Raw genomic sequence first — 16,687 nt, 5'->3', positions numbered from 1 at the left:
CTGTGGACCGGCACAGCTCTGAGTCCCCATGGGGGCTGAACAAGTCTCTGACAGAGCCAAGGTCTGCGGTGGGTGCCCATGGCCCAAGTGTGAGCCCAGAGTGTGGCCCAAAATGATGGGCAACGGGAGTCGCCAAATGAGGGAAGGCCAAGAGAGTTTATCAGGACTTTGTTCAGTCCTGCCTCAACAGTGTGGCCTCAGCCTGTAAAAATCAGAGCCATAACACATGTCCCACAAGAGGGGCTATGCGGGTCCGTGGCAGAACAGAACATGTGGGAAGGTGCTTTGCAAACCATAAAGGGCTCTGCATTGTGCACGAGTGTTCACGCAGCAGGGGCCTCCTAGGCCCTCCTCCCGGGAGGCCTCGTCCACCTGGGCTGGCCGCCTCACCTGCAGCTGGAGGGAAGCCAGCAACCGCCTCCTCTTCTGCTCACTCCTTTCCTGGACCCTGGTCCACTGTGCCTGGACACTCTGCAGCTGTTCCTGGACCCTAGAGGCCAGGTGGAGTGGGGGAGGGCTTAGGGGTAGGGGACTCGGCTCAGGGCATGCCCTGCTGCCACCTCGAGGCCCACACCCTCTCCCAGCCTCGGGGCAGCAGGCCATATAGGGTGTGCTCTGTGCCCATGGGCCTTGGCTCACTTGTGTGCAGCAGGGTGTTGGCTCAGGGCCAGCTTCTCACCACGTGCCCGCAGAGCCTCTGCTTGATGGCCAAGGATGCCCAGGAGCCACTCAAAGTCCCGGTGCTGCTGCAGCAGGCTCTGGGCCTCCCCGACATCGTCCTTGGGGGGCAGAGGCCGGAGGTCATGCTTGGGATGATGGGGTCAGCACCATCTTGCCCACTGCTGGCTCCAGGGCCACCAGCAACCCCCACCCATTCCCCTGCCCATCTTCAAAACTCCCCCCAGTGATGGGGAAGCGCCCTGCAGCCCTGTATCCCTGGCCCCCTACCCCCAGCTTGTCCCGCTGCAGGAAGACCTCATGTCTGGCACAGGTGGCAGTGAAACCATCGACATCTCCGCCAAACCTCTGCAGCTCCAGCCCCTCCTGCAGCCGCTGCCGTCTCTGCTCCCAGGCGGCCTGCAGGGCTGGGCCTTGCTGGCCCAGGAGGCTCAGAGTGCGGGCCACCTCCTGGGAGTCCGGGGAGTCCAAGACTGAAAGGGTCTGGCCCTGAGCCTCCAGCTGCTGCAGCCTGTCCAGAACGACAGGCGGAGTGTCAAACCCCATCTGCACCTCTCGCTGTCCCTTCCTCCCCTCTCCCTTGGTCACTCACTTTGGAGCTCTGATAAAGGGCTAACTGGCAGGGGGGACCTGAGGCTGGTTAGCCCCAGTGGCGTACTCGTCCCCTAGGACAGCTGTGCCCTAGCTCACTAGTGAGGCGCAGACCATAATGGGCCAGACACGCTGCTGAGGTCTCATGGCGGCCACGCTTCCTGCTGGTCACACACTTGCTCCAGGGCCCCATCCCACTGGCCATGCCCAGGCAAGTAGAAGAATCCCTCAAACTGCACCTCGGCCACCATATGGCCATGGACATGAGAAAGGGTGCAGCACATGGGTACACAGCTTGGGGACAGGTGACACCTTTGTGTGGATTAGGAAAAGGCTCTGCTTCCTCTGAGGTGAGGCAACCTCAACCCATTAGTAGAGTCTGGAAACAGAGGACGGGATGGATTCGGTGCCCAACTCGGCTACCTTCAGGTTCTCCTGTGTGGTCACAGCCTGTCAACTGTGCGTGGTGACCCTGCCTGCCTGACAGACCTGGGCTGACATCCCCGAAGGACCGATGGTCTAGCCAGACTGGGGAGGAGCCATCTGACTATGGGAGCCTGTGGGGTCTGTGTCATCCAGAAGTGAGTACTCAAAGCAATCCATCAGGCTCACCTGGGTGGGGTATGGCTTATGGCCAAATCTGCACTTGACAGAACCTTCCGGGAAGCTAAGATTCTGCCCTGTATTCCACCCCACCCCACCCCCAGAAGTAGACAGGATACCTGACCAGTTCTTGGTTACATCCCCCTCCTTTTTTTTTTTTAAAGATTTATTTATTTGACAGACAGAAATCACAAGTAGGCAGAGAAGCAGGCAGAGAGAGGGGGTAGCAGGCTCCCTGCTGAGCAAAGAGCCCGGTGTGGGGCTCAATCCCAGGACCCTGGGATCATGACCTGAGGTAAAGGCAGAGGCTTTAACCCACTGAGCCATCCAGGCGCCCCTATATCCCCCTCCTTAAAACCTGCTCCAAGCACCTGCTGGATCCTAGCTTGGCCTACTCCCCTGGGTGACACCCAGTTTCCTGCCTCTCACTTTCTGGTGGCCTGTCCCCTGAAGGCTATCCTGTCTACCCTCCCCTCCTGACCTCTCCTGTTGCAGCTGTATCTCCATCTGCAAGTCTGTGTGCTCCATCAGCAGCTGCTGGGCTGAGGCCACATCCACCACCTTCTCCTCCCTGCGCAGCTGAGCCCAGATGCCTTCCACCCACAGCAGCAGCTGCTGGCTCTCCTGCAGGAAGCTCTGCCGCGCCCTCGCTTCAGCCCAGGCCCTGGCCTGTCGGGCCACCTGCTGCTGTCCCCGTTCCAGCAGCTCCCACAGTGGCTCCACCTGTTCTTGCAGGGATCGGCTCTCTGGGGGGCCCAGCTCCTCAGCCCTGGGAGATGGGGTCCACCGCCTTGTTAGGACCCTGCCCTGGAGGCCTGGTGTCCAGGCTCGGATTCCCCAGGAGAAGGGGTAGGGATCCCTCATTCCCATTTCCCCCCTTGCCCCAGGGGCAGCAAGCCTATGTGGCTCGCCCTTTCTCCATGGGCATTTCCTTGTACCCTTCCCCCACCTGTGTCCCTGTCCTTCAGACAGCACATCCTGCCCATCCTCCACTTTCTGTCCCATTCCTCATTCCCACAACCCTGCTCAGTCCTCCCCTGCCTCCCAGGGCCCTGTCCCCACGCCAAGCCCAGGCTGTACTTCATGGCTGTCCTTTGCAGGTAATGGATTCTCCTCTCCAGCGTTAACATCTTCTGCTGGGCCAGCTGCAGGGTGCAGTGGCTGTCCTTGGAGTGCCCCAGCTGTAGGATTTCCAGCTGGAGAATCAGGTCTTGCAGTTGGACCTGTGTGGATCCACACTCGTGCAGAAAAGTGCACACATCTGCGGTGTGTGCCAGTTGTGTTTCCTTCTCTTTCTTCAGGGCTTCCATCTGCCCCCACCTGACCAGAGGGAACAGGGATGTCTCCATCACAGGGACATCCCCATCCATCCCGGGACCTTGGCTGGGGGCTCACACAATGGCTGCTAACAGGCTGGCCATTCCCACACCCTCTCCTCCCTGACACGCACAGTGTTTCCTCCTGGCATCCTGGGATGTAGATAAGCAGGCTCCACAGGCCTGGGGAACTGGATCCAGCCCGCCCTGCACTCCCTCATTCTTACCTCTGGCTCAATTCCTCCTGCTGTTGCTGAATTCTGGGGATACCTTCAGGATATCTCTGCTTCAGCTGTTCTGCATTGCTGCTGACCTCAGCCCAGTAGCCCCTTCCCACAGACAGGGTAATGAGGAAGTTCTAGGGAAAGGAAGACCAGGCCTTGAGGGTTTTTTTCTCTTCTCACAGCTGCCCTCAAGACTACAAATTACCTCAGACATGCTCTGCTGCCTAGGTGTTTGAACTGCTTCCCTCTCAAAGGACTGGGATTTCTGTCCTTAAAGGGCTGGAGGGCTTTTTAAGAATTCAAAGCCAGGGGGTGCCTCGGTGGCTCAGTGGGTTAAGCCTCTGCTTTCAGCTCAGGTCGTGATCCCAGGGTCCTGGGATCTAGCCCTGAATCAGGCTCTCTGCTCAGCAGGGAGCCTGCTTCCCCCCACCCCCACCTCTCTGCCTACTTGTAATCTGTCAAATGAATAAATAAATAAATCTTAAAAAAAAATTCAAAGCTGGGTATCCAAACTAGAAAGAAGTAAAACTGTCACTATTTGCAGATGACCATGTATTACATACAGAAACCATAAAGACCCCACTGACAAATTGTTACAACAAATGAATTCAGCAACAGTACAGGGCACAGAATCAATCTACAGGGATAGCTGGCATTTCTGTATACTAATAATGAACTGTCAGAGAAATTTAAAAAAAAGCTCACATAATTACATTAAAAATAAAGTACCTAGAATAAATTTAACATAAGAGATGAAAGACCTACACACTGAAAACTATGACTCTGATGAAAGAAATTAAAAAAAAACAAAAAACCCACAAATAAATGGGAAGATATACCATGTTCATGGATTGGACGAGTTAATATTGTTAAAATGTCCATACTACTCAAAGCAAGCTACAAATTCAATATAATCCATATCAATTCTAACATCATTTTTCACAGAACTAGAACCATCCTAAAATTTGTATGGAAACACAAAAGACTACATAGCTACAACAATGTTGAGAAAGAACCAAGTCAGAGGCATCATGCTCCCTGATTTCAAACTATACAGTTTACTATAATAAACTATAGTAATTATTTATAATAATCAAATAGCATGGTCTTGGCATAAAAACAGACATATAGATCAGTGGAGCAGAAGAGAGATCCCCAAAATAAACCCATGCACATAGGGTCAATTAATTTATGAAAAAGGAGCCAAGGATATACAATTGGGAAAAAAGATAGTCTCTTCAATAGTGCTGGGAAAACCGGACAGCCACATGCCAAATATGAAACTAGACCCTTACCTTACACCATAAACAACAAATTCAAAATGTTCAACACCAAGAGCCAATAATCTTCTTTCTCCAAAGAAGACATACAGATAGCCAACAGACATATGAAAAGATGCTCAACATCACTAATCTTCAGGGAGATGCAAATCAAAACCACAACCAGAGATCACTAGAGAATGGCTGTTCTTGAAAAGACTAGAAAGAAGTGCTGGTGAGAATGTGGAGAAGGGGAAGAAAGGAAACCCTTGTGCACAATTGGTGGGAATGTAAATTGGTGCAGCAACTATGGAAAAGAACACAGAGGTTCCTCAAAAAATGAAAAACTGACCTACCTTATGGTCTAGCAACTCTGCTTCTGGCGTTTATCCAAAGAAAATGAAAATACTAACTTGAAAAGATATCTGCACCCTCATGCCCGTAGCAGCATTATGGGCAATAGCCAAGATATGGAAGCCGCCCCACTGTCCACTAATGGATGGACAAAGAAAATATGATATATATATATCATATTTTATATCATATTTATATCATATATATATATATATATATACTGCATCCAAAAGAATTAAATATTTCTTTCATACCATAGAAAAAGAATGAAGTCTTGCTACTTGGGACAATGGGAGGGACCATGAGGGCATTCGGCTAAGTGAAGTAAGTCAGAGAGAGACAAATACTGTATGATCTTACTTGTATGGGGGTATCTAAAAACACAAAGCAAAACAAGACAGACACAGAGAACAGATTGGTAGCTGCCAGAGGTAGGGAGCTGGGGGTGGATGACATGGGTAATGGCTCAATTCCTCCTGCTGTTGCTGAATTCTGGGGATACCTTCAGGATATCTCTGCTTCAGCTGTTCTGCATTGCTGCTGACCTCAGCCCAGTAGCCCCTTCCCACAGCCAGGGTAGTGAGGAAGTTCTAGCCAACTTCTAGCTATAAAATAAGTCATGGGGATGGAATGTCTAGCATGGGGACTACAGTTAATCACACTATGTTGCATATTTGAAAGTTGCCAAGAGAGCACATCTTGAAAGTTCTCATCCTAAGGGATGCCTGGGTGGCTCAGTTGGTTAAACATCTGCCTTCAGTTCAGGTCCTGATTCCAGGGTCCTGGGATCGAGTCTCACATCAGGTTCCCTGCTCAGTGGGGAGCCTGCTTTTCCCCCTGCCTGCCAATTCCCCTTGCTTGTGTTCTGACAAATGCCAAAAAAATCTTTAAAAAAAGTTCTCATCCCAAGAAAAAAATGTATGTAACTATGTGTGGTGATGGCTGTTAACCAAACTTCTTGTAAAATGTACACGTATATTGAGTCCTTATGGTAATATAGAACATTATGTGTTGATATTAACTAGACTTACAGTGGTGATCATTTCACAATACCTGCAACTATCCTACCATTATATAGCATCCTTGAAACTACTGTAATGTCACATGTCATTTATGCTCGATAAAAAAAACTCCAAAGCCAGACCCCTTGCTCTTCCTTACCAGAGAGGACTAGAGTGAACATGGATCAGTCAGGCACAGGAGCGAATAATGGAGAGGCAGGAACGGGCAGGGAGGAAGAAGGATGGGGAATAAGGAGAGGTGGCAGGGCCAAGCAGCTGAGACCCCCCCGACCCTTGGTGAGCAGTACCTCATATGTGAGCTGAGTGACCTCCAAGTTGTGGGCCTGGGGCTGCAGGGCTTGGAGCAGTGCTGTCTGCTTCTCCAGCCAGGACCGCAGCTCCCCACAGAAGCCATGGAAGCCCCACAGGGCTATTGCCTCCTCCAAGCGCGCCCTGTGGTGCTGAGGAGAGGCCGGCCCAGGGATTGTGGTGAGGGTCAACTTCCCCATGGGGCCCTCAGAGTGGTCCTGTCACCCCAATTCCCCACTGGTGGGCACAAAGCCCTCTGTCAGAGGACTATGGAAGGGAGCTGACAAGAGCTCAGCATCAGGTCAAGGACCCTGGCAGAGTGTGCCCTTTTGATCTAGCCCTTGGCTCTCTGGTAGGGCCCTACTTCTGGGGGACCTGGCTCTGCCTAGCTCGGTCCACCTCCCTTCCAGGCTCTCCTCCTGCTGCTTACCACTCCCGGCTTCACTGCTGGGCTCCAGACTCTCTGGCCTTTACTCCTCCTGGGCCTCCTTCCTGCCTTGGCTTAGGTCCTGCCTAGGCCATTGTGTCCCTGTCTCTGCTGCACCCCCCCCCCCCTCGCCTTTACCTGCTCTTAGCCTTTCCTTGTTCCTAATCTCAGCCCAAGTATTCTTCCCTCAGGGATGCCCTCCCTGTCTGCCAGCCTGACCTGGGCTCCTATCACATCCACAGCTGTCTACTGACTTCTCATCTCCTCTGCCAGCACATAAGCTGTTTGCAGCCAGGATGCATGTCCAATAAGGGCTCTGTCCCTGGGCTCCCAGCTCAGGGTCCAGTAGAGAGTAAGGGCTCCATGAACATCTTCTAGAACAAGAATGTTACCTTTGCCAGGGCACGCAGGCCCTCATAGTCTCGGCTCAGGCAGTCCTGTGTCTGGAGTATGGTGTTAGGGTCAAAGATGGCGTCAGGCTCAGCCGAGAGGGCCATCTTCCGGGTGCCTGGGGGGCTGGAGTAGCAGGAGACCTCGCTCCAGGTCCCCAGGTGGCTCAGGGCTTTCTTCGGAGAGCTCAGGGCAGACACCACCTGTGCTGATAAGACAGAGGGCAGCACATCCACTGGGGCTCCCCTAAGCACAGAAGGCTCCAAATGGTGCACCTAGAGGTTGTCCCTGGGGTGGTAAAAGTGAAGAGGGGGCATTCCAGCAGGAACCTGGTTAATGCCTGGAAACTGGTGGGCAAAAATGAGCAAAGCCAGACGCACTGGATGGCCTCCCTGGGTGGGCAGACGGGATGCCACGCACTGGGCTGGGCAGGAGGCAGGATGTTGCCGCGGAGGGGTGCCCCGTCCTCCGCACCACCCCCTCCGCCCCCACAAGCCCAGGGGAAGCCCAGGCTTCCTGGTCCGCGGCCACAAAAGCCCTCCCATCTCCATCTTCTGTGTGGTCACGGGAGACAGGGGCCTCGCTGAGATCACGCGTGCATTTGGAGCTGGAGGCCGGTAGTTTTGGGGCCCTGCCGGCCCCACGCACCGTGAGGGACATCTGCGCTGCGGCCGCGCGTGCCTGCTCATTCAGCTGCCGCAGTTCGGCCCCGAAGGCCTGAACCGCACGCTCCAGCCGCCGGTGGCGCAGCAGCAGGGCCTCGGTGGCCTCCGGGTCCGGTCCGCAGGAGGCGCTCTCCAGGGCCGACCGCTGTTCCCGCAGCCAAGAGGCCGCGTCTGCCGCGTCGGCCAAGTACTGCGGGGGGGAGGGCAGGCTGTGCACTGGACGCCCCGCACACACCCGCCGCCGCTCGCCGCCCACCGTCCCGCTACCTGCCGGGCTAGCAGAGCCGCCTGCAGCCTTGTCCCCCGCCTGGCCGCCCCGGCCCGGAGCCACTGCCACGTGCCCTGCAGTGCCTTGGCCCTCTCGCGGGGATCTGGCCGCGTGGGGGGCCCGCGGGCACTCAGGTCGCATCCCCTCCGCACGAGATCAGTGCACACGTTCTGGTGGTGGCGCAGCTCGGCTTCTAGGGCCTGGCGGGGTGCAGAGTAGGGATCTGGGTGAAGGGAAGAAGGGGGTCGCAAGGTGGGGACTGGCAGGGTGGCAGGCGGAGGGTACCTTGTGTTTCTGCAGGGCTGCTCTGATCTGGCTGAGGTCCGGACCCAGGGCCTCATCCTCCAGCAGCCGCCCACGCTCCTTCAACCAGGCTTCCTCCTCCTCGCAGTGGTGCAGGAATTCCGCCTGCTGCAGGCTCTGCTCCAGCAAGGCCCGCCTGAGGGAAGGCAGGGGTCCCAAAGGGATTGGGGAGGGCTCCCCACCAGATTCAGACACTTCCCCTGAGACAAGAGTTTTCTTGTTCTGGATGACTCAGCAGGGGACCCAGAAGACTTGGGGGTGAGGGACAATGTGGAGAAAGTTGCCAAGTCAGCAGTATTTTTTAACATGGGCAGGAGGTTACTGGGTTATACGAAGATTCTGCAGTAGGTAGAAGAGTGGGATGAGCTCTTACCGGGCTTTGACCAGAGACACCAGGCTCCAGTGGAGCTGGGCCAGTGACTGGGCCTTGGCCTGCAGCACCTCCGCACCAGTGCCCAGGGAGGAGTCCAGCTCCATAGTCTGAAGGGCAAGATGGCGCACATGGGCTCCGTGGGCGGACACTTGGGCCTCCAGCAGGTCATGCTTCTGCAGTAGCTCCATGGTCTCTGCCAGCAGCTGCCCACAGGCTGTGGAGCTAGCCAGCACCTGGCCGGGGGTGGACAAGTGAACATTGCAGCCCCATAGTGCTGGTTCACCTGCTTTTTGGCCTGGGGGAGGGGGATGCTGGCTGGTACAGGGCCCACCTGGAGCTCCTTGAGCTGATTGGAGGCACTCTCCACCTCATGCAGCAAGCCCAGCATAGCCTGCAGGTCTGCCATCTGCTTCTTCTGCCCTTGGAGACGTTCAAGAAGTCGCTCCCAGCGCCCAGTGATCTCCAGTTGCCTGCAGTACATGAGAATAAGGGTGGTCTTTACTGGGCTGCTATGGAGAAGCCACTTGGGGGCTATAGCTGGTGGGGGGCTTGGTTGTTAGGGAGGAGCCTCAGCCTGGAGGCTGGGGCCTTGGAGCATCCTAGCCTGGGGTGATTGGGCCATCGTATTCTTGCTTCTCAGACACAGACAGAGAAGTCAGAGGAAGGGTCTGTGAGGTTCAGGTCTTCAGGGCCCCCAATCCTTCTTTCCAGACCCCATCTCAGATGATAGACAGCAACTCCAGCCTTCTAAGGTGCTAAAATCTGGAGAACTCACTTTCTCACACCCCGCATCTGGTCTGTCTGCAAGTCCCTCTGGGTTCAAAATATTTCTAGAATCCCACCATTTCTCATGGCCTCTGTTACTTCTCTCTGGCCTAGATTATTGTGCAGCCTCCTCTGTGGTCTGCTTCTGCCTCTTCCATCTGTCCCTGACATGGCCTCCAAAGTGATCACTGTAGAAGAGGAGTTGGACTGTGGCACTCCTCAGCTCAGGCTCTCCCACGACTCATTCCCCTCTGAGTCTTTAGGGCACCCTACAGAACCCAGCATGCTATCTGGCTCCACCCTTTGGCCTTGTCCTTCTGGAACCTCAGCTGCTGCTGGTCCCTTCGGTCAGCACTGGCCTCTGTGCTATCTTTTACAGGCACTGCACAAGCCATTCCTGCTGCCTGGGAGAGTCTGTCCCATCTGTATGGCTGCCCCCTCACTCCTCGGTGGTCTTTGCTCAAAAGTGAACCTCCTCTGACTGCCCAGTCTACCTTCCTCTCCCTTTGTTGGCACCTTGTAATCTCCTATGCTTTATCTCTATTTTTTATCTATCTATCTATCTATCTATCTATATAGTTTGTTTTCCTTAGATGTGTGTAAGCTCTGGGAAGGGAGGGATTATTGTGTGTCTTCTTCACTACTAAATCCCCAGTACTAGCCTAGTGCTCGGGAAATAGTAGATGCTCAATAAATGTTTAGTGGGTGAATTAATAAGATGTAGAAAGGGTGGTGGTTTACCAAAAGGGGTCCATTACAGATGCTGGAACTTCAGGCATTGGTGGGAGTTTGGGCTTCCCAAGGGGAGCCCTTACCATATTACACCCCTATGGCCAGGAATGGGCACACGTAAAGATAAGGGTATGATAGGAAGGCCTTACCCTGTTTTGAGGATAGTTTCCGTGCCCTGGGCTCACCTGCAGGCCACCTCCTCCCAGCCAGGGTGCTGCTGCTGCTGGAGGACATCTGTAATCTCGGCCAGGGCCTGGAAGCGCCCCTCTTGGGGCAGGATGCTGGCCTCCAGCATGCCCAGTCTCTGGGCAGCTACTTCCACTGTGGCCAGGCTGGCTGGTGGGGAGGCAGCTGCAGCCCGGTCCAGCATGTGCTCTGTGTCCATCAGGAAGCTCTCCCTAAGGGCAGCCTTGTGCTGGAAGCGCCGGACCAGGATTTCCAACCGCTCGAGTTGCAGGATTCTCTGCAGCAGGGCCAGGCTCCGGGAGGCCTCTGCCCGCTCCAGGCATGTCCAGAGCTGGGACAGCTCTGCTGGGCCCAGGCCCTCGGGAGGAAGGAAGGGCTTGCGGTTCTGGGCCCGAAACGCAGTCTGCAGCCGGAAGAGCAGGGCCTCTATGGCCCCTCGCTGCTGCAGCCGTGGTGGCTTCTCCTGGGTGCGGAAGTGGGCAAAGGCGACCAGGAGCTGGCGCATGGCCGGTAGGGAGTTTGGGAAATCGTGCGCCTCCAGCTGTGCCTGCTTCTCCGCAATCCAGCCTAGCAGGTCGCCCACCAGCTGCTTGTACTGGGTCTGCAGCTCCTCTGTCTCCTGGAGCTGAAGCAGGATCTGGAGGAGGCAAGGGCACAGGGCAGCACTGGAGCACAGGCCCTGGGATGAAGGCACTCCCCCTTTGGCTGCTGAGTTGACCACCAGGGTTCCTAGGGTGGGTGGCAGCTTCTTTTCCCAAGCTGAGGTTGCATGAAAGTGGGGTTCCTCCCAGCCCCCAGAGAAGCAGGTCTGCCTGAATTGCACACTTAGACCCAGAAGCGTGGGGCCCCCATCCTGGCTTCCTCCATCTTATTTTACCCCATTTGGTCTCATGTCCGGGAGTCCCGTTCTTTTTCTGAGCCGTCTCTCTCTTCCCTGAGGCCCCCACATCCCTAAAGCAGCTCAGAACCCTTGGCCTCAATCGTCTCCCTCATGCCCAACTGAGACACCAACCCTAAGAACAGCCTTCCCAGACCTCTGCACCTGCCACTATGCCTGGAGAGGAAGAGAGCTCCCCGAAACTGGGACTGAGCTCAGCAGAGCTGCTTCTGTGCCTGTCCTTACAGAGTCCGGCTCTCTGAGCCTTTCGATCCCATCAGGAGCTTAACAGCCTAACAGGAGGGGGACGGGGAGGGCTGGAGGCAATGGAACTCACCTGGCTTACCCTGTGTGCCAGACCCCGCGCTGGGCACTGTGCCTAACACCCCCAAAAACTCACGGCAGCCTTCTACGACCCCAGGCATTATTGTTGCCGTTTGACAAAGGAAGCACAGAAAAGTTAGGGGACATGGTCAGGGCCACACAGCTAGGAAGTGGCAGAGGCAGGCTTCAAACTCAGGTGTGTCTGATTCCGGAGCCCATGCTCACCCCACCTCTCCTTGATGCCACCTTTGCTTTGTCACCAACCTTAGCAAGTCTCCTCTGGACCGTCTGCTCCTGGTGCAGGCGGGAGAAGTGATGGTAGTAGAGAGAGATGTAGGTCATGATGGAGCGTTCATCAGGCTGGAGGGCTGCTACGTCCTCGGGGTCCAGCAGCTGAGCAATGCCCAGATCCTGCTCAGCCACTCGGAAAGCCAGGGCAAGGTTGTGCAGTGGACGCTCCGGACGCAGGGAACAGTAGTCAAGCAGGTCTGGCCTGGACAGAGAGCAGGCAGAGCTCCTCACCAGAGTCACTTACTGCTTGGGTCTAGGAAACTTGTTAAAAAGGCCAACCAGCTCCTGTCGGCTGTTTACACCTTACCATACATTAGTTTCTCCTGTTGGTAATCTGAGCTGGTCATGAAGGAATCGGGCTCTTGGGGTGGGGGCATGTTAATTTCCCTCAGGGACCAGGCTTCTGGGAAGGGGGAGAAGCTCCCGATTTTTCCCGGCTACTTGCCGGGAAAAGGACTGAGAATAGAGTCAGGGACACAGAAAGTGGAGAAGGGCAAGGGTCAAGGCAAACCGGGCCAACTCCCCCAGGATTTCCTAGGGACAGGGGAGGGCCAAGGCTATCAGCCTGCTCTACGTCCGTTCCGTTTGTGGGGTGCATGGGCCCCAGGGATGTGGGAGATGGGCAGGTTTGGGACCCAAGCCCATTGTGGGTGTTCGGCTTAGTGGTGGGGGCCTCCAGGGGGAAGGCTGAGAGGCTGAGAGCGCCGGGTCTGCTCTCCCTTAGGCACACCTGTGTGCGTGGATGAGGGCCCCGAAGCCGAGCCCGTCACTCCAGCTGCGGGAGAAGTCGGTGATGTTGACATTGGCATAGCAGGCCGTCTTCCTCTGGCACCAGACCAGCAGAGCTTCCTTGGCAGACAGCAGCGCAGCGCTGGCCCCAAACTCCTCCTGGCAGGGTGGGACAGCGGGTCACCATGCAGGAACTCTGGGAAGGCAGCGGGACCTGGGAGCCTCGGGGCAGGTGCAGATGGCTCTCTCTTTCACTGATTTCATTTGTGGTGGGCGGGGACTAGGGCTGAGGGAGAAAGATCGTCCTTCCAAAGTGGAGTGCCTGAACACTGTCACATTGAGCAGCTGGTTTTGAGTCCCCGCTGGTGACCACAACAGCGGGAGCTGTCATTTCTCCAGCCCTTCTCATGGGCGGGGGGCACTGGGCTAACAATGGGCCCCACGAAATTGAGGCTGGGATTTGGCAGACTGGCTCCTGGTCCCCGTGGGCTGTCTGCCAGCCAGGCACAGGGCCGTGACTTTCCAACCTCTCATGGCCCCACGAGGGGGACACTATTACTATTTCCATTCTAGGGATGACACAAGGAGGAGCAGAGGGGCAAGGAGAAGGCTGCCCAGCATCCCTCCACCAATAGGCTTGCCAGTCCTGTAACGGCTGACAGCCTGCCTCTGACGGGTGAGCGCCCCCTGTCCGCCACCTCGATGCCTCACAGGGCTGCTGAGGGCAGAGTAGGCAGGCAAGGATATCTTCCTCTGGTTTTGAACCCCTGTCGCCCTTGATGTTTCTCTTACTGAGAGTTTCCTTTACTCTGTTGCTCTTGGTTCCACTTGCCTGCACGCCTGCCTTGCTATCTCTCTTCCCCTCAGTGCTTCTCTCCCCCTCCTTCTTCCTGTCTCCTGCCCCCTACCTCCCCGCCACGTCCAGCTTCCATTTTTGGTCCCTGTCCTGCCCTCAGTGGGACTCTCCTTCTACCCACTCCCTTCCTCACCCTCACTGCCCCAAAGGCCCCTCTCCTTCTTCCTCTCCAACTCTAACTGGGTTTGAGGCCAGTTAGAAATTCACCCATCCAATCATTCATCGCATAGGTGCGAGACCCTGGGGACACATCCAGGCAAAGCTCCTGCTGTCCTGGGGCTCACAGTCACAGTCAAGGGTCCTCCTGGATTTGGGCCAGATCTATGGCTTCTTTTCATTAGGGTCTCATTTTCTAGGTTGGCTTTTATATCCTAGTGGAATTAAGTGTTAGGTGGAGTTTTGGATACCACCAAACTGTGAAAATTGATAAATATAAGGACTTTATGTTTTTACTCTTTTCAATTTGGTTGTGGGAGAACAAGCGGAGGACAGAGGACAATCTCTTTGATGTTCAGGATACTGGGGATTTGGAAACTTCTGGGGCTGGGACTCCCTCCACGTGTTTAATTTCCTCCAGCAGCACATTAGATGTGTAATAGGAGTTAGAGGGCTTCAGTGCCAAGTAGGGAACAACCAGTCGGGGTGAAAGGCGGGCACTGGGCAGTTTCCTAAACTGCTCACTTGTGAATGGCTTGTCCCAGATCAGGATGGAAGTTCGTGGATCTAGTTGTTATTTCAGGATATTATAGTCTCTCTGACATTCTCAATTCTTTGCCCATTGTTGAAGAGTGTATATTCACTGTGTGGACACCAGGGTCTGTTGTGGGGCTCCTAAGAGTCAGGAGGAACTGCTCTGTCCCCAGGGGCCAGGGGTGAGGCCAGGGCTGGGCTGGGTGGTGCCGGTGGTGGCTGGGACATACCCTGTCCAGGGAGATGTGGGAGATCTGGAAACGCAGAATGATGACCCAGATGAGTCCCAGGATGAGGGTCTGGTCTCCATCCACGATGTTCTCTGGCCCAATGAGAGGTATTGGCACCTGCAGGCACAGCTAGCTGGGTTCAGCTGTGAAGCCCATGTACCAGAGAAGACTGAGTACCCAAAAGCTGGGGGGGGTCTGCTGCCAGATGGGAGGGTCCATCCTGTCCCAGGAGGTCCCCAAGGAAGGAAGACGCAGGGCACAATGCCACACAGGTGAAGACTTTTTAAATGGTTGCTATTTTGGACTCAAGTCCTTCTCAGCAAAACCCCAGCCTGGTGAAATGGGCTGGACCCCCAGGGTGGGGGACCTCCCTATATGTGGGGTACAGGTAAATGGGAGCCAAGATCAGTGGTTCTGCCGTAAGGGTTGGAAATAAAGGCTCATCATAGTCAATATATGGGCTCAAGAGACAACAGCAACTGTCGGCCTCTGCCTCTCAGGGCATATAGGGGTGCTTGGGAGCACTTCAATCTCAGCCCTCTTCCTCAGTGGTCCATCTCCTGGTAAAAAGGCAGATTCCCGAGCTCCACCCAATCAGACTCTTGTGGGCCAGGGCCCAGGATTTGCATTTGGACAAACTCCTCAGGTGGTTTTCCTGGGCACTAAAGTTGAAAACCTGCTGCCCTAGATCTTGCCTGCATGGACAGGGAAGAGGAATGAATGAGGGGAGAAAGGAACAGAGTAAACATCAAAGCCTCATGGGACCTGGGCCCCTTCACCTCTGGCTCTGTCTTCCTCTCCTGGACCACAGCGCTCCAAGGCCTGTGGGATTCTGGCTGTTCCTTAGGGTTTTAGGCACAGGCCTTGGGGGCTTCGTACTGGCTGTCCCTGCTATCTAAAAATATTGTCGCCAATAGCCACATGGCTACTTCCCTCCCTTCTTCTAAGTCTTTACCAAATACCACTTTTTCAAGGGTGTTTTCAATAGCCACCTTATGTCAAATAGAAGCCCAGGGACTATTCTTCCTCCTTAAACACACGTGCTCAAGCCCCTGACTCTGCTTGGATGGGGATCTTGGTTTTCTCTTATGTCTCTTTCTCTTTTTCTCTCCCTAGCAGAGTGGCTGGCAAATAGTGGTAATGGATACAGATGCACTGAATGGGGCAGAAGAGGGGAGGCTCTCTGTAAGACCTGGCGGGAAGCTGGCTTCAGCCAACCACCTGCCTAGTAGAGGGGCTGCATCCCTGGGTATCACGTGGGGTCCAGCTGGTGCTCAGCCTTCCTCTCCTGGCACACCTGAGCCCTTTGGTATTCATCTCAGCTTGGAGCCGGAGCAGCTGGGGGGTGGGGTGTCGGAGTCTGCTCTTACCAGCTTGTGAAGTCTGATCTTCCCACCTTGTGCTTAGTGATATCACACTGGTAGCTTGGAATCAGCCGTGGTGGAATCAGCCGTAGCAATGCCAGGGAAATTAGCAAGTGCTACGAATGACCCCCTGTGCGGAGAGCTGGTTGTTAAACATTTACCAGCATCCACTGAGCTGAGTTCACATCAACTGTCTTCCCTGAAACCGTGGGCCCCTTGCAGCCAGGTCTGGGCTTTGATGACCGTGGTCCTGGAGCCTGGCATGGAGTGCCCAGCAAATGACACGGTCTCCAGAAGCGAGTGAATCCCACGTTCTGCTCATGAACCCTGTTTTGGGGCGGCAGTATGTGGAGTGGAGACAAGGCTGTCACCTTCATAGACTATGTATCAGTGACAAGCTGTGCTCAAGGGGAGCTGCAGAGCCTCTGACAAGGGCCATGGGGTGCCCACTCTACCCAACTATCCGGAGGGAAGGTGGCTGGCTCACAGGCTATGGTTCCTGAGACCAAAAAGAGCCTGGGATCCTGTGGCTGTCAGTTTTCTGCTCCTCCCTAGGCTTGGGGACAGCAGTGCCCCCATCCCTAGCTTTGGCTTCTAAATGCCCCGGCCTCTCTCAGGCATGCCAGGCTCCCAGGGGGCCGTGACCTTCACCCTGGACGTAAGTGACAGGCACACACACTCAAGTTCAGCCCAGCCAGTTCCAGCTCAGAGATTTTGCAGGCTCTAGGAACAGCTACCTCATGGGTTCCGGACCTGAGGCCTGGAGCCCTGTGGGCTTCCCCAATCCTGGCTGTCAGTATACAGGACCCTTGCCTAGCCCCGGATGCTGGCCATGAGGGTCCTTCCATGGCCATGGAGTTTTGCCTCCTTTTAATGACTATT

General features: G+C 55.2%; 1 protein-coding gene across 1 annotated transcript in view; it reads right to left on the bottom strand.

The window, feature by feature from the left end:
• Window positions 1-16,687, bottom strand: part of SPTBN5 (spectrin beta, non-erythrocytic 5) — a 46,343-nt gene that overhangs the window by 28,154 nt on the left and 1,502 nt on the right. The window contains 19 exon segments of the mRNA XM_082734426.1: window positions 391-490; window positions 640-779; window positions 949-1,189; window positions 2,354-2,829; window positions 2,832-3,192; window positions 3,416-3,546; window positions 5,386-5,399; window positions 5,438-5,615; window positions 6,335-6,487; window positions 7,155-7,355; window positions 7,801-8,007; window positions 8,085-8,285; window positions 8,371-8,524; window positions 8,762-8,994; window positions 9,093-9,231; window positions 10,444-11,081; window positions 11,910-12,138; window positions 12,667-12,824; window positions 14,442-14,558. Of these exon segments, the coding sequence (XP_082590552.1) occupies window positions 391-490; window positions 640-779; window positions 949-1,189; window positions 2,354-2,829; window positions 2,832-3,192; window positions 3,416-3,546; window positions 5,386-5,399; window positions 5,438-5,615; window positions 6,335-6,487; window positions 7,155-7,355; window positions 7,801-8,007; window positions 8,085-8,285; window positions 8,371-8,524; window positions 8,762-8,994; window positions 9,093-9,231; window positions 10,444-11,081; window positions 11,910-12,138; window positions 12,667-12,824; window positions 14,442-14,558 (4,071 nt within the window).

Source organism: Mustela nivalis (genome assembly GCF_964662115.1).
Source record: "Mustela nivalis genome assembly, chromosome: 6".
NCBI classification, from domain to species: Eukaryota; Metazoa; Chordata; class Mammalia; order Carnivora; family Mustelidae; genus Mustela; species Mustela nivalis.
Note: the sequence above shows the minus strand (reverse complement) of the source record. Positions and strands in the feature narration are given on the sequence as shown.